The sequence below is a fragment of the Meles meles genome, chromosome 17 (assembly GCF_922984935.1).
Source record: "Meles meles chromosome 17, mMelMel3.1 paternal haplotype, whole genome shotgun sequence".
Taxonomy (NCBI): domain Eukaryota; kingdom Metazoa; phylum Chordata; class Mammalia; order Carnivora; family Mustelidae; genus Meles; species Meles meles.
In genome coordinates this window covers 30272862-30298340 of record NC_060082.1, presented here as the reverse complement: position 1 = coordinate 30298340, position 25479 = coordinate 30272862, and the positions used below count along the sequence as shown (strand labels likewise).

Here is a 25479-nt window from a genome sequence, read left to right as displayed (position 1 = left end):
GCCCGGAGCTGCCTTGATGCTTCACAGACTGAGAGTAGGAACTCCAGCAGGAAAACCCGGGGCAGGATATTACGCACGGTAGGGGGCTTTCCAACCCAGCCATCCAAAGCCCTCTAGGGTCAAATTAATGGGGAAATCCAAAAGGACAGCAAATTTGCCATCAACTCACAGGGCTCCGTACCAAAGAGGTTGCTACTCAGATCTATCTACACATGTCCTGGGTGTTTAATATGCTCTTTAAATATGTGTGGCAAATGAATACTTTTTTTTTTTTTTAAGATTTTATTTATTTCACAGAGAGAGATCACAGGTAGGCAGAGAGGGAGCAGGAAGCAGGCTCCCCGCAGAGCAGAGAGCCGGGTGCTGCGGGGCTCAATCCCAGGACCCTGAGATCATGACCCGAGCCAAAGGCACAGGCTTTAACCCACTGAGCCACCCAGGCGTCCAAATGAATACATTTTAATCAAGAATTGAGAATGTAGTTAAGAATGAGGTAGTGATGGAGGAGGAAATTAAAGAAAGAGAATAGAAGAAAAGAAAAATGAAGGGAAAGAGGGAGGAAGAAAGAAGAAAGAGTAGTAGAAAATTACACACACTAAGCAAAGCAACTGTGATTATAGTTATTTCATTCTATAATCATACTCATAAGATTTGAATTTTCTTCCTAATTAAGAAAAAACAAAAGAAGTTCATGAGTCAAAGGAACTATTCTAGAATTGCACTGGCATGAATATGATCATGTTGAATTCTGTGATCCATTTGAATTCTTAAATGTGTACATTATTCATGCAAATTATTAAAGAAAAAATAATCGTGGATACTTTAATATGTTTCACAAGTATAATTACAATTTCCACTGCATTTTTCCAGAAATGTCTTTGCATCCACAGGGGCTCCCTGTTTGCTCTTACCTCCTTCGGCTCCTCAGTGGACGTTCCCTTCAAATTGGTCTCAGCAGTCCCAAAGCTTTACGTGTGGAAGCATGATTAAGAGTCCTTATCAGTGTGGGAGTGTTCTGTGACCGGCCCCACAGGTGGTGGTATTTCCTGTGCCAGACTTCCCACTCACTTGTGGCTGGTATGCTCACTTGACGTATTCAGGAAAGGGACAGGTCTATATACTCAGGGAGAGGCCGTGGGCCCTCTCTTTTTTTTACCTTTAAAATTTATTTATTTATTTTTTCAGAGTAACCGTATTCATTGTTTTTGCACAACACCCAGTGCTCCATGCAATACGTGCCCTCCCTGTTACCCACCACCTGGTACCCCCAACCTCCCACCTCCCCACCCCCGCTCCTTCAAAACCCTCAGGTTGTTTTTCAGAGTCCATAGTCTCTTATGGTTCGCCTTCCCTTCCAATTTCCCTCTCTTCACTGCTGCTTGTCCCCAACAAGTGAAGCTTTGCAGACCAGAAGGAACCTGCTGGCCTTGCATTGCTTCAACCAATAGTAATAAACATTGGCCCTCGTGTCCCCGCAGAACAGTGGGAGACACTCGAGAGCCAGAGGGACTCCCACCACTTGGAAACAGATAAGTAGATCATTAAAGACGTTGTAGGAGTGCCATCAGAACATTTAGGAGGGGGTCTTAGAAACAGTCGTGGTCATTTCGTGGGAAAGTTGCCTTGTTCATACACTGATGCCCAGTTTGGGTTGTCTCTGATCTTATCCACACTCTCACTTTGTAGGCATCTGCCTGAGAGGTTGGAAGCTTTTTCAGAAGCTCAAAAAGATGTTTCATTTTACTGACTCATCCGTGTTGTAGAGAGGGCTGTAGAGAGAAATATGTGTCTTCACAACCAAGGCTCAGCAGAGGCTCAGAAGGATGGGAGGAGATGCATCCTGTGAGCTTTCTCCCTCCCCTCCACTCCCACTGGAAGTCTAGTCTCCACAAAACAAAAAGCAGGTTGTAATAAAGGCATGGAGGGCACAACTTTAGAATCCAGTAGACCTGGATTCTAATCCAGTCTCCAGGTCTGCCGCCAACCAGCACAGAACTGAGAAGAATAATAATAGCAGTGTTACCCCCACTGGGTTGTCTAATGTATTGAATGAGACGGCTCTAACGCAGACACTTAAAAAATGTTCATTTCTGGGGCACTGGCTGGCTGAGCCCATAGACCTGCATCTCTTGATTTCTAGGTCATGAGTTCAAGTCCCACATTGGGCATAGTTTACCTTAAAAACAAAGCTCATTGCTGGGATTATTCTTATTAGTTAGTAGGCCATCAGTAATAAATATTGAAGGCTCATAATACAGAAACTTAAAATGCTTAGAACCAGTTGAAAAATAATACAGAGTTTTGCACATCGAACTGACTTGCTTTCCACCATGATTGTTGATTTAATCAGAAAAGCAAGAACTGTTCTTGATTACGTATCTGCTGGATGATGAGGGATTTGCTTGCTTTGAAATAGTGTTAGAAAAGATAAACAGTTGCTCTGTTCACCTAATGCAATCTGATATTTATGCATCTTTAAAAGAAATAGTTCTATATCCAGATGATATTCATAGTTTAAAATGAACCTCAAAAGATACTATTTTCACTTATTATTAATTATGCAATAGACTGGGAGAAAGACAGCCAAGCATGTCAAGAATCATTTTTTTTAAAGATTTGTTTAATGTTTGAAGAAATACTTATTTTTAAATTTGGGAAATGGAAGCCCCTTTGTTTCTTTACAACCAAAAAGGAATTACACCATGGTCCGCTAGATGAAGATACTCCCATAGAAATGGGTGGTTCTAAAGTCATCAGTGCCAGTTTGCTAATTTCCCTGTATTGGAACTTAAAACATTATCCCTGATTTTCTCTGTTAATGGAGGCTTAAGGACAACTCTGAATCCACAGATATGCCAAAAATCAATTTTTCAGCATTTTTTTTAAATCTTCTACTTCACAAGATGACAGCTGTTTAATTAAATACCAGCTGCACTAAGTGGTTCAGGACTGTCCTTGAGCCTGACGTGGATCTACTCACTAAGCCACCGTGAGGCTCAGGTGAAGAGTAGTAGACGGTAACGGTTCTCCAGGGCAAATTCCAGAGAAGGGTGTCTTAGGAGGCATGGGAGTGGCACCCTGAGTGGAGGAATGTCAGTGGACCTGAGTGCCCTCTCAGGGAAAGCACAGTGAATTGCTCAGAGCAGCTTAGAGTGTTAACGCTATTTCTGATGTCATAGAGCAGAGCCACTGTCTGGAGAAGCTGGCAGACAGACCTTGGGCTCAGGAAGAAGAACCGTATCTGAGCTTTCCTTTAGAGTAGCACTAAGTGGGTGGAAGTATTTCATGTTTAGCCAACTCACCACTGCAGGAAGATGAAATGACTAATGCTGCTCTGTGAACTAGGCACACTGGCCTACTTCGTGGTAATTACTGTTAAAATACCTTTTTTTTTAAGCTTAAAACCCCATTAAATTTTTTTTAATTCAATTTAGTTAATATATAGTGTATTATTAATTTTAGGGGTAGAATTTAGTGACTCATCAGTGGCATATAACACCCAGTGCTCCCTACATCAAGGGCCCTCCTTAATGTCCATCACCCAATTACCCCGTCTCCCCCACTTCCCTCCTGTCCAGCAGCCCCCAGTGTGTTTCCTAGAGTTAAGAGTCTCTTAATTGGTTTGCCTTCCTGTTTTCATCTTATTTTTCCTTCCTCTATGATCATCAGTTTTGTTTCTTAAATTCCACAGATAAGTGAAATCATTTGGTATTTGTCTTTCTCTGACTGACTGACTTCGCTTAGCATGATAGCCTCTAGTTCCATCCACGTTTTTGCAAATGGCAAGATTTGTTCTTTTTGATGGCTGAATAATATTCCATACCGCGCGCGCGCGCGCGCGCGCGCGTGTGTGTGTGTGTGTGTGTACACTGTATCTTTATCCATTCATCTGTTGATGGACTTCTGGGCTCTTTCCATATTTTAGCTACTGTGGACATTGCTATTAGAAACACTGGGGTGCATATGCCCCTTTGAATGAATGATTGTATCCTTTGGATAAATACCTGGTAGTATAATTATTGGGTCGTAGTATAGTTCTGGTTTTAACTTTTTGAGGAAGTTCTGTAGTGTTTTCAGAGTGGCTGCACCAGTTGGCATTCCCACCAACAGTGTAGGAGGGTTCCCCTTTCTCTGCATCCTTGGCCATCTTCTGTTGTTTCCTGACCTGTTAGTTTTAGACATTCTGACCAGTGTGAGGTGGTATCTCATTATGGTTTTGATTTGTATTTCCCTGGTGCCGAGTAATATTGAGAATTTTTTCATTTGTTCTTTGGCCATTTGTATGTCTTCTTTGGAGAAATGTCTGTTCATGCCTTCTACCCAATTCTTGCCTGAATTTTTTGTTTTTTTTTGAGTGTTGAGTTTGATAAATTCTTTATAGATTTTGGATACCAACCCTTTATCAGATAAGTCATTTGCAACTATCTTCTCCCCTTCTGTAGGTTGTCTTTTCGTTATGTTGACTATTTCCTTTGCTGTGCAGCAGCTTTCATCCTGATAAAAATCCCAGTGGTTCATTTTGCCCTTGCTTCCCTTGCCTTTGGAGACATGTCCGTGACCCCGCCTCCCCCAATACATTGTAAAAGATGAGGAAACTGAGACTTAACAGCAGTTTCCTCTTTCCAAGGCCAGTTGGCTAGTACAGTATTCACAGATCTAAAATCACCTCATTTCATTTTCCCAGCTGTGGAAATGCAAGGATCAATAATTCCCGTAAATGATCAAGGGTTGGCTGTAATGCAACTGCCAGAGGATAAGCATTTTCTGACTACTAAATTAATGATATCTGGGTGTGAAAAGGCATGGTGAGCACACATTCATAGTTCCTTCCCTATACAGGGCTTAGAATTTGAGCATAGAATTTTCTAAAACAAATATGACCAAGGACCCTTGGGTGGCTCAGTCGGTTAAGCATCTGCCTTCAGCTCAGGTCATGACCAGAGGTTCCTGGGATCAAGTCCCGCATCGGGCTCTTCACTCTGCAGGGAGCCTTGTTCTTCCTCTGACTTTTGCTCCCCTTACTTGTGTTTTCTCTCTCTCTGCCTCGGACAAATAAATAAATAAACTCAAAAAAATTAGGTAAAGCAAGTACGATCAGATGTGATATTTTAGTATCATTACTATCTGTTTTAGCACTTCAAAAAATAAAGATTGCTTCCTTTGCAAAATGTTGGAAGCTCTTGAAAGTTCTTAGACTAATCTTTCCTATTCTTTCTCTGCCACATGGTTAAACAAATACAAAACAAATTGGTAATACGGATTTTCTGTCTTTCACATACAAATACATATCCCTGAGCAATTGGATGAATTACTAATTCATGTTCCCCAAATTGGTATTTGGTTGTAATGTTTTTTGTTAGGTCGTCGGTTTCCCTTAAGTCTACTAGTTCTTCACCCCAGAGAGCTCTCTTTTCTTTTTATAGTCCCAGTAATGCAGAATAAGTATTGGTCATCTGAATGATTTTCCCCCCTTCATTTCAACTTCTGATCTTACTAGCAGCAGGATGTTGGTAAGCCAAGGGAAATGATGTATTAGTAAGTAAGAAGTATATCTAGGTCTTGAAGAGTAGTCTTGGATATTTAGAAGAGGCGTGTATATAAACAACGGTTTCCATATGGGCAGAAAGCTGCAAGAATTTCAGTGCTTGTGATGAACTTTTTAGTGCAGGTAGAAACACAACACAATAAACCTCACTAATTCAGAACCATCCACCTTGGTGACAAAAAGCTGAATTTAACTTGTACTTAAAGAAAGGCGATTTTAATGACCAATGGTTTCTGCAAAGTAATGCAGTTGATACAGTGTGGTTCAACTCAAAGGAGGTTGGGAACGTCAGATGGAACATCTAAAATACCTAATCTTGCTCTGAATTTTATCGCTAATGGATTGTCTCTCACAGGAAGGCTAATGCCAGACCTGCCAGAGTGTTGGGAGAAGTTACATAAAATAGATGACAGGGTTTTGATAAAAGTTGAAGGAACCAAGCAAATAGTTTATTCTCAGAAATTGTAATATACAAGAAGCCTCCATTTATATAGACCTTACAAAAGGTCTTAAAGCATTTAAAACTTGGATTTTAAAATAAACGACACTTCAATAATCCACTCAATTTCCTGAATTTCTGCTTCCGCTGCTGGTTTTAGACAGACCTTCTTCATGAGTTAGATACTCAGAGTATGAAACAGAAAGACATCTGTAAACTTCCTGTCAAAAAACGACGCCTAAATACAGTGTCTGAATTTGCACCAGAGTTTGAGTTGCTGAGTCTGAATTAGTGAACCAACAATAGACCCCACAGAACAATGTGGTCATGTTTTCCAGATTCTGTATTTCTTGTGCGTGGGAGGCAGAACTTCATACCCTGTCTGTATCCTTGTATTGACTTGACTATACCGTGTTTCGTTCTTTTAAAGTAATCAATACTTACTCTTTATTTTTTTTTTAAGATTTTATTTGTTTATTTGACAGACATAGATCACAAGTAGGCAAGTAGGCTCCCTGCCGAGCGAAGAACCCGATGGAGGGCTCGATCCCAGGACCCTGGGATCATGATCTGAGCCGAAGGCAGAGGCTTTAACCCACTGAGCCACCCAGGCACCCCCAGTACTTGCTCTTTAAAATGACAAGTATATTCATTCTATTCTGTTATAGTCACATAATATCACATCCTGGTTTCAAAATTCTGTTGAAATGAGTGGGATTAGACCCAGGGAGGCAGTGGTTTTCTGGACATTTGAGTTAATTCATATCTAATCATACCTGGTGCAGGTCCATAGGAGGCATTGCAGGCAACTCGTTGCAAAGATGCGCCCCCCCACCCCCACCCGCACTTCCACACCTCTGCAAAAGGCCACATTACCCAGGGGATTTGGGATAAGGAGCACAGCAGGACAGTGATGACCACATCTGTTTCATTCTGGCACTAGAAAGACCTACCATGTCCTAGCCTTGGAGCCAGAAAGACTAAGTTCACCAAAAGATAGTGTGACGTTCCCTGCCCAGTCCACAATAGGCATTAAGGTAAGAGTAATACAAGCTAATTAAAACAAACTGATGCTTGGTATAGAGACTGTGCAATGCCTTTTCCCAGCAATTGCATTTTGTTAAAGAGTGTTCTTCCATTTCACATAAACCTTTTCCCCGTGGCGCGCTCTTTCCCTTCTCATTCGTGCTCCTTTTCTGCATGAGCAGTATCCTTGCTAACCCTCGGAGACCTGGAGGATAGGAACAACAGGTTCTGCCCAGCCTTCTGTGGGGAGCAAAGCCCAGCAGAAAGCTGCTCTTGGCAATGCAGCCGCACTGCGGGCTGTGGCCTAACAGAAGTAGTTTTAAAGAAAAGGATTTATTTCAGATGCTGAATTATGAAGGAGTATTGATTGTATGAGTGGAAATATCTGGACGATTATATCTTTCTTCTTCTGGACTAATGCTGTAATGCGGAGAAAGGCTTCAACTACTTATTTTGAATACAGTATCTTGTTTACTAAATGTGCATGTAAATTCTTAAATGTTACCTTTCACCTCTTAGAAATCATCTCTCCAAAAGTCAGTAAGAAAGTTGTAGATGACCACCGAAGCTAAGGAAGTCGAACTGAACTGGGCTCTTAGCCACACTCACACAAAATAATATTTTAATTGGCTAAGCTAATATTTGATCCAAGTTCATAAAAGTTTGAAATCAGATAATTAAATGCAAATACAGTCTTCATCCCAAAGACGATAAGAATGCCTTTAAGCTAATATTTTTAACAAGAAGTGTTCGACAGCGTTCTCTTGTAAATTTTATCATACCTGAGGCAGTTTTCCTCTTTCGATTAGCTGGAAAGCTGAATTTATCCCGAGGCAAACCAGACATCTAGTACAGGCTAAATTCAACAACTCGAGCTTAAATTTGGCTTAATATATCCCCACTTGGATCTGCCTGTTTAATTCTCTTTCATATGATAACGTTGGTTTATTCATAGTCTTGACTCACCACCTGAACAAACCAAACCTCATATCTTATTCTAAGAGAAGAAGAAAACTTTGCAAAACCCGCAAAAGTTCCTGAATGGAAATCAAATGCAAAGTTATGAATCAAAAACTGTTTTGGGACGTGACTACAGGAATGGACTGAAGAGCTTTTCTCTCAGGAACGGCTGCTTTTTCTGAATGTGGACATTTCGTATTCTGAGGGGGACAGATGGTCTTAAAATGAGACAAGGACTCTGACTTCCAAGGCTGGTCGGCCGGGGCAGCTGCAGTTTTGAGTGTCATGTGCACGTGAAAAGTTACCTATCATCAGGCATCGTATGTATTTCCCTTAGTTATTAGGTCTGTTTTGACGCACAGCTTTATTTGAAATTGAGGGGGAAACCAGAAAATGGCCTCATCCCAGGCCCCTTTTAATTTTCTTTCCCTGTCTCAGAATAGTCCGTCAGTTCCCAGCCAGAGACCTTATTTTTGCCTTTCATTCTCCAAGCATTTTAATGTGGTTTTTTTGCTATCATCTGGTATGGGAGAGGTTGATGAAATATAGGATCTATTTTAATTCCTGTTTTTAAAATAATTCTTTAGGAGAGCCTTCCTTCCTCATTTTTACCCCCAACACTTTGGGAAAACAAACTGCAAATTTACACGTAGAAGGAAAATGTGAGTGTTCTGTGTCAGTTGACGTGGTCCCTTAGCACAGTACAGCTTCAAAATAGATTTTTCCTCATTGTACACAGATTACCGGTTCATAACATCAGACAAACCCAATGTTTTCCCCTTCTCCTAATTCACTGAACTCAATTTCTTCCATTTAAATCTGATTTGAATCCAATTATACTTTTTTTAGAGATAAGTTATGGGAAATGTGTTCTGCTGTGATGTTTGAAATTGGTTATTTATTGAACAAGGTGAACTTTAAAACTACTTAAGAGTTTAACAGCTGAGACTATTGGCATATAAAAGGTGCTCAGTATATTCTTAGGGAGTTGATTTGCATATGCTTTATGGGAGTTTAATTCAAATTAGCAAGTTTATTAGTACATGTATTGAGTGTCTTTTGTCTGTGTGGTGCGCGTTTGGGCAGTGTGGAAGATAAACGTAAGACAGGATCACTGCCTTTTGAGAGAACACAATCTAGTAGGGGAGGCAGGAGACAGACCAGTGACTGGAAGATCAAGAAAAGTTTGATGGGGGGAGGGGAGGGCGGGGAGGGGCGTGGCGTAGCTGCACCTGGGTGGCTCAGTGGGTTAAGTCTCTTCCTTCAGCTTGGGTCATGATCTCGGGGTCCTGGGATCGAGCCCCACATTGGACTCCGCTCAGCAGGGAGCCTGCTTCCCCTTCTCTGCCTGCCTCTCTGCCTACTTGTGATCTCTTTCTCTGTCAGATAAATAAATAAAATCTTAAAAACAAAAAGAAAGAAAGAAAGAAAAGCTTGACAGGGAAGATAGGACTGGAAATAATTTGGAAGATCTTTCAGGCACAAGCAAGAGGAAGATTGATGTATGAATTAGTGTGAAAATACATTCTTTCACTCAACTAGTGTGACATAGTCTCCTGCTTTGTCCAGGCACTGTGCTAGGCCTGGGGAGGGAAGGGTAACCATTAACAAGGTAGGTCTATCCCTGTTCTCAATTGACAGACAGATAACCACGCAGTACCCAATCATCTATGTGATGGGCAAATGGACCGTGCTAGAGGATCTGTAGAGAGATGGCTCGGGGGAGGCTTCCTGGTGGCAGTGACGTCTGTTTGGAGTCCTAAGAGATATCAATCCAATAATTGGTCTAGGGAAAACAAGAGAAGGAATAGACTCAGGAAAAACAAAACAGAGAGTGAGCTCAGTTTTAGACAGTGTGAGTTTGAGATACCCACAGGCCACTGGGGAAGAGATGTCCATTAACCAGCCGTAGCTACAGAACCTCAAGCCTTCAGTATGGGTCATTGAGGGCACCTGGAGAGCTCAGTTGGTCAAGCGACTGCCTTCAGCTCAGGTCATGATCCCGAAGTCCTGGAATCAAGCCCTGCATCAGGCTCCCAGCTCCATGGGGAGACTCCATGGGGAGTCTGCTTCTCTCTCTGACCTCCTTGCTCATGCTGTCTCTCACTGTCTCTCTCTCAAACAAATAAATACAATCTTAAAAAAAAAAATGGGTCATTGAGTGAGCTGGTCAGTGTGTAAAACATGGCCAAGTAAAATGTTCTACACATAGAAAAGTCCACATGATTCAAGAAAAACAGGCAGGCTTGGCACTACATTCAGAGCACCCAGCCAAAATTCCCTTTTGAATCTTTCCCAAGAAAATGCAATACATAATGGACTTCGTGCTTCTTGCTTACTGTTAAGAAATAATTCTGCGTGAAACAAAAATAAAGTCTGCCGTGAATTTGATACGGGAAGAATAGTAGTATAGTCAGAGGCAAAAAAAAAAAAAAAAAAAGAAAAAAAAAGGTTTTGGTTTGGGGCAAAGCAGTGTTTAATCAAGAAATTTATTTGTTCATTCTTCACATATTTATAGTGGTCTCCGGACCCCCGATCTGTGGGGGAAATGTTCCAAAACCCCTAGTCATGGATGCTTAAAACTGTGGATCATACTGAGCCCATATATATATATATATATATAATTTATATATCATATTATATATATTATTATATATATTACATTTTTTCTATAAATGCATACCTGTGATAATGTTTCATTTCTAAATTAAGCACAGTAAGAGATAATCGACAATAACTAATAGTAAAATGGAACAATTCTAGCAATGTACTTTAATAAAAGTTATATGAATGTGGTTTTCCTCTCTCTCAAAACACCTTAGCCTTCCTCTCGTGATGACGTGAGGAGATAAAATGCCTACGTGATGAGGTGAAATGGGGGGAATGGTGTGGACGCTGTGGTGTAGCGTTAGGCTCTGCTGACGTTCTGAGGACACATCAGGGGGAAGGTCATCGGCTTCCAGACTACAGTTGACTGCCTGTGGCTGAAACCCTGGAAGGCCACGCCGTGGATAATAAGGGGGTCAGCTGTAGTAAGGATCTTCTCTAAGCCGAGCATTGCCCTCTTAGATGCGAAGATACAGCTGCAGATTAGACCAAGTCTCTTCCTTCACAGCTTTCACTCTGATGAGGGTAGCAGGCGATTTCAAAAATTAGACAAATACACGTATAATGTATAGTCAGTCCAACAAGCAACAGTAAGAATGTGTAGTTGAGGGATGTAGGGAAGGGTGAACACAAAATGGGACAGTGGTCACTCTGAGGCATCAGGCGTTCGTTCACGGAAGGACCACGGAAGTAGCCTGAAGGGATGTTGTTCTGTTTGATGTTCCTTGTAAGTGTACAGTTCAGGAACGTTGAAAGCATTTACCTTCTTGTCCCGCCAATCTCCAGAACTCTTTTCATCTTGCAAAACTCAAACTCTGTACTTACTAAACAGAAGCCCCCATTTCTTTCAGGCCCTGATAATCACCATCCTACTTTCTGTCTACGAATATCCTACTCTGGGTGCCTCATACAGAGTTTTTCTTTCGATGACTGGCTTATTGCATTTAGCACGGTGTCCTTGTAGCATATGTCAGAATTCCCTCCTTTTTAAGGCTGTTTAATATCCCAGTGGATGGGAGTGCCTGGGTGGCTCAGTGGTTAAGCCTCTGCCTTCTGCTGAGGTCATGACCTCAGGGTCCTGGGATCAAGCCCTGCATCGGGCTCTCTGCTCAGCAGGGAGCCTGCTTTCCCCCCTCTCTCTCTGCCTGCCTCTGTGCCTACTTGTGATCTCTCTCTCTGTGTCAAATAAATAAATAAAATTTTATCAAAAAAATACTCCATTGGATGTATAGGCCACATTTCATTTATCTGTTCAGTGGTCAGCGGCCCCTTAGGTTGCTTCTACCTTTTGGCTTACTGTGAACAGCGCTGCTAGGAACAGATATGGGTATACAGATATCTCTTTGATACATGACATGTATTTTAAAGAAAAACAAGGCAGAGTGAGGGCGCAGAGAGTGATTTGATAATGAGGCCGAGCCTGTAGAAAGGGTAGTCAGCAAAGGCTTCTTTGAGTAGATGTTACTTGAGCTAGGGCTGATGGACGTGAGGGAGTGAATCTATACAACAGGGGGAAGAACCATGCAGAATGAGGGCAGCATGTGCAAAGGTCCGAAGGCAGAAGGAAGCTTGCATGTTGAAGAACAGCAAGGAGATCAGTGTGTCTGGAGAGGAGTGGGAGGTTAGACTATGATAAAGGATTTCCATTTTCTTCCGAGAAGACACTATATGTGAACTCCTGGAATACTGTTTGTTTCATTCGAAGTATTTAAGTGATGCCATTTGTATTCAGTTCTGTATTTTGTGTACTCAACAGAGAAGTTTCCCATCCTTGGCACACAGGAGCTATCTTTGAAACTTCTACAGGCTCTGTGTGTGCACGCCAGGGCTCCATTTTCCCTTGTCAAGGAGGGAACTACTTCAACGTAAATGAATTTGGTGCCACTTTTCCTGGGGTACAGTGTGTCAGATCATGGCTGTGTACTAAATAAAGTTTGAAATGATTTGTAATTCAGGCCAAAAATCATCTTAGAGAATTGAAGTACTTTCCAGACAGTTAAGCAAAAAAAGCCGGTAGTAGTCCGATGGAAAGATTGCAGAATTCTGCTTGTACCTCTTTGTTGACAACCCAGTATGTTCCCCTTTTTTTTGGTTTGTTTTTAAGATTTTGTTTATTTATTTAACAGTGAGAGAGGGAACACAAGTAGGGGGAGTGGGTGAGGGAGAAGCAGGCTTCCTACCCAGCAGAGAGCCTGACGCGGGGCTCGATCCCAGGACCCTGGGACCATGACCCTAGTGGAAGGCAGAAGCTTAACAACTGACAACCCAGTATCTTCCTTTCCATACTTCAGTTCACAAGCATCCAGTCATGGACCGTTAGGGCTATGGGTGACGATAGAGACCAAGTCCAACCTTGAAGTTCCCAGGTAAGGAAAACTTGAGGCCCCAAATAGTGAGGTGCTCATGATCTCACCGTTAGAATTGAGACTGAAAATAAAGATATTTAATTAGTGAGGAATTAAATGTCCATTGCCTCTTGGGGATAACATTATGAACAAGAAATTGACAAAAGCCAGGCACTGCTCCAGGTGACATTCTTTATGAGATGATGTTTCTGAGCTGTGCGTCTCCGGCGACTGTGCTAGCCACTGGCTTCGAAGTAGCGTTTTTGCAGACTGCTCTGTATAGTTGGGGGAACTGGGCTTCAAAATTAACACAATAGCATGAAAAGTCTTCAACTGAAACTTCAGAATTGGTCCCGTTTTCTGGAATATTCTTTGTGATCATGGATGGGATAAACTTTCAAGTATTCACTGTGCTTTAATTTTGGAAAACTGCAACATCTTTTTAAAAGTTTATTCATATTTAATCCATATTTTACTTTTCCATGACCCTAAGAGACTAAGAGAGTTAGTTCCCATATTTTACAGATAGAACCATAGGCACAGAGGGAAGGAAAGATCTGCTTGACAGGACTGGTCGATGAAATTAAATCAGACCAAATTCCCTTTGAATGATGTTATTATAACCACAAAGTCAAGCGCCTTTCAAACTTCTTAAGTCAGTGGAACCCTTTTTCCTAAACTCCATATATGACGCAGAGAGAAACTGTTTTCTCCTTAGTCCTGCCACCTTACAGCTGCAGTGGAAAGGGATGGTTGGGGATTGCTCAGAAAAGACCCTATGACACTAAGTTGTACTCAGTCTCAATTGGGACTGCTATTTATAATAATGATCTGTGGCATTTAAAATGTTCAAGTTCTTCAGAATCATCAACGATGAATTAAAGTACGAGTCATATCAGTATAAATATCAATAGTATACTATTTCATTCAAATGCTCTGAAAACTCATGTGTTTTGAGACCCCTTAGAAAAGGAACTGTCTTAAGGAGGACACCCCATTCTCCAACCCCAGCAGGTGGCAGAAACTTGCAGACTGTGGCACTAGGGGGAAAACAAGCTCCAGGACCTGAAAGTCAGGAGCCCTTCAAGGTCCAGTTCCCAGCTCTGCTCGGGGATGACTTGGGGGCGGGATTCAAGAACTCCAGAGCCAGAGAGCCTGTTAAAATCCAGGGTCCGCATCTTAGTAGCTGAAAAGGTAGAGTTCCATGACCCCTGGAAATCTGTTTCTTTATCTGGAGAATGAAGATAATAATATCTTCCCAATAAGATTTTTAACAGTATTAAAAGAGAAAACGTGTAAAAAAAATCCTTTGCACATAGACTAGTGCTTGGAAATGTTAGCTTCTGCCTCCCTGGGTCTGGCTTACTTTGAGATCTTAGAAAAGCTATTTAATCTCTGAGTGTTAATTTCAAAATAACATATAATACCTTCTCAAGAAAGCATCCCTTAAAAGCTAGCCTTTTCCAGAAACCCACCACTAGGCCCTGTTTCTGTCTAAACATTCTCACTGAGCCTGGGGGTTTCATCCAACAACAGTCCATTGGTGAATCCCAGTTCTGACCACCATCCATGCCTCTCTGCGGAGGTCTGGGCCTTCATTTCCTCCCATTTCCTCTAGATCTACTGAGTGTTCCACAAGCTCCTTAAATTCAACATGGCTATACCTAGACTTACTAATCTTGCCCTCTCAAATACCCTCTTCCGCCTCTTGCTGAAAGGATAGCCACCACCTTCCTCCCTTGACATACACCCAAAAGACATCCAGGATCTTCACTCTCTCCTCCTACTCTCGATAAACACAGGGCCAAGAAGCCCTGTTGAGCCAACCATCTTGATGCCTTTCAAGTTCATCCCACCCCCATGGTCCACGGTACCTCTCACCTCTATTCCTGCGACAGCCTCCTGACTGTCCTCCCATGAGACTGCTCCCTTCTTCCCCTCCTTCATACACCAATCCCTTCTCCTCACTTCCAGTACTGGAGCTCCACTCCCGGTGCTCTTTCTAACTCAGAGAGCTGACCATTTCCTTCTTAAAACCTTACAGTGCACCTGTATTGCTTTCAGACTGAAATCCAGACTCTTTCTGACCAGTGATGTCCTTCACTCTTAAACTCGATGGCCCATCCTCCTCTTGCCCCCTGCTCTCCTTCTGCGTGAAAGTTAAGCTGCTGATCCTGCATGTGCCCAAGACATCCCTGCTTACCTCTATAACATTAAATAAACTACTTCACACAGAGGCTGTGTGTTTTATTCCTGTATCTTTAACACCTGCACAGGGCTATCAGACTAAATGAATGAGTGGATGGATGGATGGATGGATAGATGGATGATTGAGTTCATATACACATATACATAAAGGTGTAAATAATAAATAATGCATGTTATAGTGCCTTGTAAGTTACAAAGCTTCAATAGTTGTAAAGGCTTGTTATTTCTATGTACATAAATAATGCATATGCTGTTTGTCCACTTTTTTTTTTAAAGATTTTATTTATTTATTTGACAGACAGAGATCACAAGTAGGCAGAGAGGCAGGCAGAGAGAGAGAGAGGAGGAAGCAGGCTCCCTGCCAAGCAGAGAGCCCGATGCGGGGCTTGATCCCAGGACCCTGGGATCATGACCTGAGCGAAAGGCAGAGGCTTTAACCCATTGAGCCACCCAGGCACCCCAAGTCCACGTTTTTATACACAGCTCCTGCCAAAGAGTTTCATTTTCTTGTTAGTAATTTGCATATGGAGACACTGAATTGTGTATTCTAGTTGCTAAAAATAGTTCATGGGTTCATAAACCTATACACACAAACACATTTTTGTAGGGGACAGCGATGAATGTAAAATCTTGAGTTTGAAGTTTTGCTGAAAACGGGATAGAATTTAGTCTTCAACATTAGCACTAAAAATATCTTGTCCTCCCATTTCCAAGCCCTAAACAGCCCTCACATTTTATTAGGTGAACTTTGTTCATATGAAAAGAAGTAGCAAGTTGCTCTCAAAGTTCTTGCAAAATTATGTATATAAATTATTTAAATATCACCCTTTAAAAAATAATTTTAAAAATTAATTCCTTACGGAAAATTCTTCCCTTTCTCCTTTTCTGGCATATTAAAGGAAAGGGTCTTCTGAGGACAGATTTTGTACCAATTTACAGATCGCCATCCTTCAAAAGCCTCAAGGAAAAGAAAGTGTTCTCTAGGTGTGAAATAGTACTTCTTTTTCCCACTTTCATCTCCTTTAAAGGGCAAGATGCAATTGTTTTCCCACATGTGGAAAATTAGCAAAGGTAATTATCTTGTTGGCAAAGACAGCACACTCCATTTGAGCCCCTAGCCCCCCAACTCCTAGCCCCCTTGCTCAGCCAAGGACCCATCACTGAAAAAAGTGCTGAACAGGAAGATTTACAGACTGTGCCATGTGGCAGGTACCAGAGAGGCAGAAATCAGTATCTTCATCTTCAGAGAGAGTCTGAGTGTTGTGTATGACTGAGAAGCCAGTACTGTAATATATTCAAGAAGACCTAAGGGTTTACTTTCCAATAAGGATGGAAAAAATCTGAGCATGCCACTGTGAGCTTATCGTAATGCTGCTTCATATAAAAAGTTGGTAATTAGTCCCTGAGTGAATAAAGTAGAATAGATGATAAGAGATGGATACTTAGAGGAGAAACACAAAGTGCTTTTGCCAGTCATCAAAATTTAAAGGCTATAGAGAAAGGGTTGGGGATGCCTCTGTCTGTTTACATGCAATTTCCAACTCCGAATCTGCAGTGGTAGAGTTCATTAACTTGTATTTTTAAATTGTATTAAAATGAAGCTTATGTAAATTTCAAAGGGGAACATGGAGGGCCAAATGCAGGAGACTTTGAGATCCAGCATAAGACACCACAGAAGAACTGGTGGGAATTCTGGTCTCCTGTCAGTTTCTCCTCTTCCAGCTGAGTGTTTTTCTAGAATCTGAATATGGTACAGTGGTATTTAGATGGCAACTGAACACATCTCGAAAACATATTATTTCTGAGGACTCCAGAATAGGTAATAATTTTTCCAGATTTTGTTTTCTCATGTAATTTAGTATCCGTTCACTCAGAGGTTTTGGTGTTAACAGGGCTCTGTGGTTTAATTTAGACTACCATGGATGCCGGCTCCCATTCATTACTTCATGTGCAATAGATTTCATATGTATTTCGTGTGTGAATTTTCACAAAAGGTCATCAATTCCGTGGGGCGCCTGGGTGACTCAGTCGGTTAAGCATCCAGCAGTTGATTTTCGTTCAGGTCATGATGTTAGGGTTGTGAGATCACGCCCCGCGTTGGGATCTGTGCTCAGATCAGAATCTGTATGGGATTCTCTCCCTCCCTCTTCTTCTGCCTCTCCCCCAACTCTCTCAATAAATAAATAATAAAATCTTAAAAAAAAAAAGGAAAAAAAAGAATTCCACAAGTATTGTGGGAGCACACTTAAGTTTCTGGACTCTTCCTAAGAGGTAAGTACAAATGAACTACATAAAAGAAAAGTATGAGTCTTCCGAGAGGTGGTGTTATCAGTATTTTGGCACTTCATCTTCCCTGTTGCTTTTAGGTCTTTGTGAACCATCTCAACCATAGAGAAACTATGGTCCGCCTCTCAGGCTAGAGATGCAAGAAATGTAGGAGCTCAGGGATCTTACTCCAAATCCAAATGAGGACGTGATGCATTTCCCTTAAAGTAAAACTGTCCAGTGGAAATCCTCATTGGCAAAACATGTAAATTAAGGCTTGATTATTCAGACCACAGGATTCACACAGGATTCTTTAGCCAGAAAACATTGTCACATTTTAAATACTTAACTTGAGGAAGAAATCTGTTGTATAAATCAATTTTTGAAAGCCAGTTTGAATTAGAAAAAGAAAAGAAATTGGCTTGTAAGATAGTTAACAGATGAATGTTAATAGGTAATGTCACAGTGATATCAGTCTTGGACAAATACATCAGTAATATAAAGCAAACATTAATTGGAAGATTCTCTGGGGTTGCTTTGACTAATACAGAGTCCTCACACCAAGATGCTTACAGTCTACTAGGGAAACAGACGGTTACTAAAGCAGTACAATGCCGCTAGAGGAATTGATAGCAGAAAGTAAAGTCAACCCGCAGAGCAGTGATCCAGGAAATACGTGGTCAATAAATGAGAGTAATCCCATAAAAATCTTGTTCTTTCTTTTTTCTTTTTTCCACCTTATATAGCTTAAATATCAGGATCATTGACATCAAATTACAGATTGTCTCTGTAGACACAAACAAAACATACAATCAGTAAGTACCTTTGGGGCTATAAGCAGCATAAGTTTTGTTAGATTTTGTGAGAAATTCTTAGAATTGGCTCAACGGGAAAATTCAGTCACGTGAATTCAACTCTGATGGACTTTATATATTTATTTATTTATTTTTAGGATTTTATTTATTTAGCACAGAGAGACATCACAAGTAGGCCGAGAGGCAGGCCGGGGGGAAGCAGGCTCCCCGCTGAGCAGAGAGCCTGATGCGGGGCTCGATCTGAGGACCCCGAGATCATGACCTGAGCTGAAGGCAGAGGCTTAACCCACTGGGCCACGCCTCCCAACTCTGATGGACTTTAGAGAAAAATTAGAGATACGGCCAAAGTACGGGAAAGCTGTGTTTTTTCCTTCAGACGGAAAATGGCATATATTTTTAAACTTTTGGAAGAAAGGTACCAGTTTTGGTCAGTATTTATAGAAATTAGCCAGCACATGCTAATCTGGAGACTTTAAATGATCATTCTGTGATATTAGTAAACACATAAACCAGAACTAATGCTCTGTCCTTCATTTTGTGTTTAATAGATTTTTTTTTTCTTACCAGAGTGGCATAATTTATCACAGAAGGTAGAACCTAGGTCTCAAAAAATACATTTATCAAAAAAAGAAGTTTGAACAACAACTTTCTAAAAAGACTATTATTCATTTATCTTACATTTTTAAACTGTGCAAATTCCTCCATCCTCCCTATTAATCTCGTGACTCTTGTTAGCTTTCCCTGCTTGTGAGAATATCTTTCATTGTAGCATAAAATAATGCTCCATTTCAGTTGTTTTGCTATAATTGTGTTTAGATCACTGTAACACCTAAAGTGGCTTGTTTTCTTTTTCAACTTCCTACTCGTATGTAAATGAGAAAGGTGAATTCTGTCTCCTTTAGGTTAGATAAAGGGTAAAAAGAAAAAGCACCGAGAAATTTGCCAGTATTCAGAGGAGCTATGTTTAAATGATGTCAGCTCTTTGCAGTGATTCTTTATGAAGGACCCATACACATCACCAGAGTGCGAGCCCTTGAAAGGAGAATGTGCACCACGGGGTCAAGGCTGACAGGAACGTAAATTCTTCTGTCCCATAACGGGCTAGAGCATATCAATGGCATTTCCATGTGTTGACATTTTGTAATTTTGAACCAAATGTAGTTAAATGTATTGGTATTTTCAAATGATTTAAGATAGTTTTTTAAATATTTTAGATCAGTGCCTGGGTGGCTCAGTCGTTTAAGCATCTGTCTTTGGCTCAGGTCACCCCAGGGTGCTGGGTTTGCACCCCGCGTCTGGTTCCCTGCTCAGCAGGGAGTCTGCTTCTCCCTCCCTCTCTGTCTCCCTCCCCCCATGCTTCTGTTCTCCTGCTCACTCTCTCTCTCAGATAAATAAATAATATTTAAAATAAAATATTCTAGATCAGATGGAAAATGCTTTATTAACTGTGAAGCGGGGCATACGTAAAATGTCAAACGAGCAACAACTTGCCTGCCAGTTTCAATGTCACTAGAAGACATGGATTCTAATAGTGTAGCATTTGTCTCTTGGCACAGCTCACTAATAAATAATCAAATTTTTTTTTTATTCTCCCATTTCACTGTGGAATAGATGTGGTATCCAATGCTCGCCCTACATACCTATTTCAGTACTAATTCCTCACTGTTTCTAATTTGGGGCAGAGACTTGGGGGATGAGGAGGGGGAAGCATGTTGAATGCAAAGTTACAGCTCAAAATATAAACACGAAAATCATCCCAGACACATTTAAACAGCAGATGTAAGGTAACCTTTTTTTGTTTGTTTTGTTTTGTGGTGTTTGCGCTTGTTGTTACTTTTTTTATTTAAGTAGAACTGACACACAGTGTTTCATGGGTCTCAGGGATACGATATTGTGATTCAGCTTCTCTGTGTGCGGTGCTGTGCCCACACCAAGTGCAGCCGTCATCTGTTCACCACGCAACGCTAGTACAGGGTCACTGACCACACTTCCTACATTGTGCCCTTTATTTCCTTGACTCAGTCATGCCATAAGGGACAGCCTGCATCTCCCACACCCCTTCCCTCATTCTGCCCATCTCCCACCCCCCCAAAGGCAAGTGAGTAACTTTATTTTAAGAGGATTTAGAGATACCAAAATGGACGTGCGCATAAGTACAGGCTAAGTTTAACAGCCAAGTTCAGTGCCAGAAGTATTGGGTATGAGTTACTATGGTAACTAGTAACTGAGTTTAGTACATTTAACCTTTTAATCATAGTATTATGTGGTTTTCTTCAGAATCATTCTTATTTATTTTTGTCCAATTAGAAAATAAAACAGGGCTGGAGGGGTGCTGCATCTGTTTACTTTCTTAGCATGGATGTATGTAAACACACATATCTATATATTTTTTTCAAGAGACTTCTATATACACATTATATAAAAGTTGGAGTTAACGTAAATAAACTCCAGAAGAGGAATTCCAGCAAAATCGTTTTCCCTTGTTCACTGTCTGTGCATGTATGCATTTGTATGTCATGCTGTCTTTTTTTGATTCTGTGTTTCTCCCTTATTTAATATTTATAAAGACCGCTAGGGCAGATGCCTTAAAACAACTGGATGATCATCACGAGTTAGGTTGCGTGAATTGCCTGTGTCCATCTTCTCTGTATGAGTGACCGAGGATCGGGGGGGAAAGAAAAGGAAAGTCAAGTATCAGACTTTCAAACCACATTCAGGTTAAAGGGCACCGGCCATCCCGGCGCGTATTCTGCCTAAAGGACAGGGCTTTCATATGATAAAGATCATTAGTCACTGAGATATATATTTTAGAGAGCTCCAAGTAGCGAATAGTCTGTTGGCAGTCACTGGAGTGTACCAGATGGTTCATTAGCATAGGCTAGACAAGTCAAAGGCTTTCAGAATCATTTAGAAAATGTCAAACAGAAACAAGAACCCTGTCACTTTTTATTAGAATTAACTACATCATACCCTGGACACAGATTTCACCTTGGGTCAGAAAAATTAATACAGAATTATATGAATTGTGTAATATACTGGGTTAAGATAGGTCTTTCTCAAGGGACTCATTTGCCGGCAATATATTATGATCCCTCTATTTTAGGAATCCTCAAACCTTTCGTTTTGTAAGATATGAAAAGAGTTGACCTTGCTCAAAATCCATTGGTGTCTAATTGATTTGAGCTATATGCAGAATTTCAACAAGACATTCTTCTGAAGCTCTTTTGTGAGCCTTTTCCTGGGAAGCTGGGTGAGTGGTTCTTACTGAATATTCAGCAGCCTATAAAGTATGCTTTATGTCAGGAGGAAAATACATCCATTAATTGAACACACGGCTGTAGTAAACAGGAATTAAAATGCTGTTAAAATAGCGTGCCTTTTTTTTTTTTTTAAATCCAGATGTCAAAAACCTTGAGAACTTCCAGCTGGTAGAAGGTGTCCAGGAACAAGTCAATGCCGCCCTGCTGGACTATACGATGTGCAACTACCCACAGCAAACAGAGAAATTTGGGCAGCTACTTCTTCGACTACCCGAAATCCGGGCCATCAGCATGCAGGCTGAGGAATATCTCTACTACAAGCACCTGAACGGGGATGTGCCCTACAATAACCTCCTTATTGAAATGTTGCATGCGAAAAGAGCTTAGGTTCCAGCCCCTAGAAGCTCTGCTTTCAAAACAAAAAGAGATTGGTGGGAGGGAAAAGACAGAAAGAAAGAAAAAAAAAATACTCTGAACTGCTCCAAGCAACACTAATTAAAAACTTGGTTTAAAGATATTGAGTTTAAAAAGGCATAATAATCAAATACTTACTAGCAAATAAGTGATGTATCAGGGTATTTGTATTGCAAACTGTGAATCAAAGGCTTCACATCCCCAAAGGATTCCATATAAAAGACACGGTAATGGAGTGGATTGAACTCCTGGATGGATACCAACACCATATTGGAATAAAAACGGACGGAACAATTCTTGTATAGTTAAACTGATCTCTGCTGTGAAGAAATTTAGAAACTGATCTGTGTTATTAATTAGGCTTCTACAGCAGGGGATTTGAGCTTATGGAATGCCTCCACGGTAAAGCTGAACTAAAATGACTCAAAAAAAAAAAAAAAAATCCATCGGCTGCGCCTGTAATAGCCCTTCCCTCTTCCTTTCAAGGACCCAGCACCTTCTGTCCGGTGATCACGGAATCTGTCCTTACGGACTTGTGCTCAGCCACACCCACTAGTAGCTCCACCAAATCATGAAAAGCCTAATTTTGAATGTCTGTGTCTTCGACCTGCAAACAGTTGATAAGAACAGTCTGTAATATGTTAGCTTGCCATTTTAAATATGTTCTGGGTTCTGTCATGTGTTCATGTTAAAAAAAAAAAAAAAACAGGCAGTATCCCTCTTCTGACCTTATATAAGCATTAATTAATATTAAGGGAAAGGACTACAAACTTAAAACAAATGCTCCATAGCTAAAGCAAGCTAGACCTTATTTCTGCTTCTATTACTGAAATGTGGCTTTGGCGTTGTCAGATTTCATGAAAATTTCTTACCCAAAGGCTTGTTAGGGTACATCCATCTTTTGAACCATCAAAGTTTGTAGTTCGTTTGAAAATAAAACCTGAAACATATTTTAATCTGGGATGTCAAATAGTCACAGTGCTAAGTAGTTTCAAGTAAAACCGAAGCATGTTAAGCTATGCAAAAAGAAAGAAAAAGGTGAGCTTATCAATTGTCTCGAGTCTCCTGCTTGTTGATGTTGAACACCCCCTTAACATAGAACAGCAACAGTGATGCCTACAGATGGACTGGAAAGATACACTAAAGCAATCCCAATCTTCCTCAGAAGGTGAAGGAAGAGAGCGATACTGACCTTTCTGAGTCATAGACCAAAGTCTGCTCTAGAACAAATATTGAAGGACAAAGACTTGCAAAACAAATTCTCCCAACAATGATAGCAGTATTATTGACACATAATGCCACAGGTATGGAAGTCTTGCCTTATTTCACAATTCTGAGAGGTAGCTGTGCAGATGTGGATCAACATTTGTTTAAAATAAAGTATTAATACTCTCAAGTCAAAAGATAGTGTTTACATTCTTTAGGTCCTGTGCGGGGAGGGAGGGAAAACCGATACTACAAAATAGCTAAAACAGTAATTTCCTTAATGTTATTTTTCTGATTGGTAATTATTTTTAACAGTACTTAATTATTGTATGTCGTGAGACACTAAAATCAACAATGGGAATCTCATTTAGACTTTGATTTTTTTTTTTTTTGAGATTATCAGCGGCACAATCACTTGTAAAAACTGTAAAAACTGAAAAGTATCTCCTAGTCCCTTAATTTTTTTCATAAATGTTTCAGGCTTTTGAATAGTTTATTTATATTGTATATCATAGTTTCAACTGTAGACAATGATGATGCTAATTTATTGTTCCTTGGTTTCACCTTTGTATAAGATATAGCCAAGACTCAAGAAACCAAATATATGTGTTTACTGTAGCATGTCTTCAAGTTAGCAAAACATAGTTCAGGGACAGAGAAGGGTCTTAATGAATTAAAATCATCCACTTGATTAAATGTCTGTAAATCTTCATAATTACCACTGTAGTTTATTTAATATCTATTGTAAATTATGTGACTTGTAGTTTCCTCTGTTTTCGAGTAAATTTAACAAGGGTGGAGTCTTCCCTGGTTTCCTCTATAAGCATTGTAAGTTGTATACCAAAGATATGAGTTACTACTTCTGTGTGTACAAAAGGATTATTTTATTATTTTTTTAATCGCCTCTAATATTCGTCCACATGAAGGGTACACCTTCGCTAAGCAGAGTGTTCACAGCTCCTCATGCAAAGTCTCAGTCACCTGTAATCACAGCTCAAAGAACAAGGAAAAAGAGCTGATCAGAGTCCGTGTCCAAAGCTTTAAGTGGACGGGCAGTATCCTTACTCTCCCCAGTTAAAAACCAACTTGGCTAGAAGACCTGTGGAGAGGAATGGGTGTTGTCAACATTGAAACGGTTGCATCCTGTGTGTGGAACATGGGTGGCGGCAATTACAAGATTGGTGGGATAGTTATTTGGAGGGTCTTTAACATTGCAAAAAAAAAAACCAAAAACAACCCTAAGTACATTGATTCTGAAAGTCCATGTTCTCTTATTTTAAATAACACAGTAGTACTCTCCGCTGAAAATAAAACCTAGGAAATGTCCATTACTGGTATGTTGTTAACCTAGCAAATTCCATCCTAAGTGCAGTTAGAAAGAAATATGGGCAACACGGAGATTTAGGTCCACACTCCTGGGGACATCAAGAACAGAAATTGGAAAAAAAAACGAAAAAACCCACACAAGAAATTGATAAACAAGAATGTACCCCAGCCGACTGTGGTCCATCCACGGTTGGCCAGGGATATTTCTCTAGTGCTCATTGTTAACCCGTCTGCCACGAGACATTTCCTTAGCAACTGCCTTACCAGTTACAGGATTTATTAGTAAAAGCAGACTTAGATAGAAACGTTTTTTGGCTTAGCGTGGTTTATTAGAGTTGGTCTCTGTTTGTAAACAGACAATCTGTAATGTCTGAACATTTGTACTGCAGATCCGCAGCTACCTTGGACCTGAATCCATGCAATGTTTCGAGTGTGAAGTCGGTTACTTGTTGGCGTTTTCTTACTGTATCAGTGAAATACATATTGTCATGTCAGTTCTTGCCAGGAATCTCTCGACAAAATGGATTTTTTTTCAGTATTTCAATAAATATTGATATGCCCAGCCTGATAATTTTTAAAAGTTTTTATGCTGTCCTCATTCTGTTAGATACTAAAGCTTCTGAGTAATTGAGATACTTGACTGGGAGTGGAGTCCAAAGGTTTCCACCCGGAGCAGATAACTTTCCCCTCTCTGGATGTTATCTAGAATGGTCTTGTCCAAGGTTGGGTAGCTGAAGTGTTAAACGATCTGTGTGTCCTCTCTCTTCACGTGAAAAAAAAGCATTTTATATTATTGTTATAACAGATTAGCAAAAATATCCTAAAGCGTCTTAACTTTTTGTCTACCCTGTCCCCTAATAGACTTACCAAGTACTTTGTGGATTCAAGTGATCTTCAGAACAGCTCCATTTACTATTACTCTATTCCTCTTAAAGTTTCTTGCTCAGAGTGAGAAACTAGTGAATGAAGGAGCAGGGATTTGAACCCAGGCAGTTTGGCTCTGCACTCTCTCTAAACCAGTGTGACACCAAGGATTTGCTTGAAAAGAAGAAGATACTATGGG

General features: G+C 40.5%; 1 protein-coding gene across 3 annotated transcripts in view; it reads left to right on the top strand.

The window, feature by feature from the left end:
• Positions 1 to 24987, top strand: part of NR5A2 (nuclear receptor subfamily 5 group A member 2) — a 137212-nt gene extending 112225 nt beyond the window's left edge. For all 3 annotated transcript variants that reach the window (XM_045983058.1, XM_045983057.1, XM_045983059.1), the window contains one exon: positions 21610 to 24987. In XM_045983058.1, coding sequence (XP_045839014.1) covers positions 21610 to 21857 — 248 coding nt within the window. In that variant the 3' untranslated portion in view covers positions 21858 to 24987. The remainder of the gene's footprint in view (positions 1 to 21609) is intronic.
• Positions 24988 to 25479: the final 492 nt, after the last annotated feature.